Source organism: Penicilliopsis zonata (assembly GCF_001890105.1).
Source record: "Penicilliopsis zonata CBS 506.65 unplaced genomic scaffold ASPZOscaffold_75, whole genome shotgun sequence".
Classification (NCBI taxonomy): Eukaryota; Fungi; Ascomycota; class Eurotiomycetes; order Eurotiales; family Aspergillaceae; genus Penicilliopsis; species Penicilliopsis zonata.
The window spans coordinates 5,835-6,747 of NW_019208975.1; the positions used below are offsets into that span (position 1 = coordinate 5,835).

Genomic DNA, 913 nt, shown 5'->3' on the forward strand with positions numbered 1-913 from the left:
CAGAGCTCGCAGTCGTACAATAGTACATGAGTAGATGAGTTCTGGGTATGTTGATTAAGGGCTTCCTGGCTGCTGAATGATCGGTTGCAGAGCTCATAGTCATATGATGGTACATGAGCAGGTGAATCCTGGGTATGTTGATTAAGAGCTTCCTGGCTGCCGAACGACCGGCTGCAGAACTCACACCTCAGCATCTGGGTCGTTATATATTAAGTTGACCTACAATATTTAACTTAATGTTTTGGACTGTGGAATCGGTCTTAACACAATGAATATTCAGTCCGGATTACCCCGCTTTGTACTATACGTATCCCAGGATAAAAGCAAAAGCAAGGCTGCCCAATCACCAAACCCTCCAATCACTCTATTGTAACCAAAAATAGAAACAAAAAAAAGCTTAGAAAAGCACAAGCTGGTAGCGTACTGAAATTATCGCTGCATATACTGTGGCATCTATCTGCCCTCAACCACAGAACTTGGCTGTTGTTCTATATTAATGCCCGCATTTCGAAAATGTCCCTTTGCACTCTGCTTCCTTGCACCCACTTTTTCAACACACCACCTAAGAAGGTTATTAAATCCTTGATCAGGGTTATCCTATATGATTGCCAGTGATGTCGTATAAAGGCTTTCAACTCAGCAAAGAACTCCTTAATTGGATTTAAATCTGGAGAGTATAGCGGTAAATATACAAGCTTGACACCAGCTTTTAAACACATCGCTTCAATTTTTTCAGAATGGTGAAAAGAATCATTGTCCATAAAAAGAATAGACTTTGGCTCTGGCCATTTACCACAATAATGAAGTAGCTCTTCAATAAAGTCTTTGAAGAATGAGGCGTCAGTGGAGCCTTTAAAGACACGTGACATGATAACTCCATCCTGAGCATATGCTGGCAGGATTTGGTAACGTT

The 913-nt window shown here is 41.2% G+C and overlaps 1 protein-coding gene across 1 annotated transcript in view; it reads right to left on the reverse strand.

The window, feature by feature from the left end:
- Positions 1-260, reverse strand: part of ASPZODRAFT_137586 (hypothetical protein) — a 1,317-nt gene extending 1,057 nt beyond the window's left edge. Inside the window, exon 1 of the mRNA XM_022724364.1 lies at positions 19-260. Coding sequence (XP_022576507.1) covers positions 19-194 — 176 coding nt within the window. The 5' untranslated portion in view covers positions 195-260. The remainder of the gene's footprint in view (positions 1-18) is intronic.
- Positions 261-913: the final 653 nt, after the last annotated feature.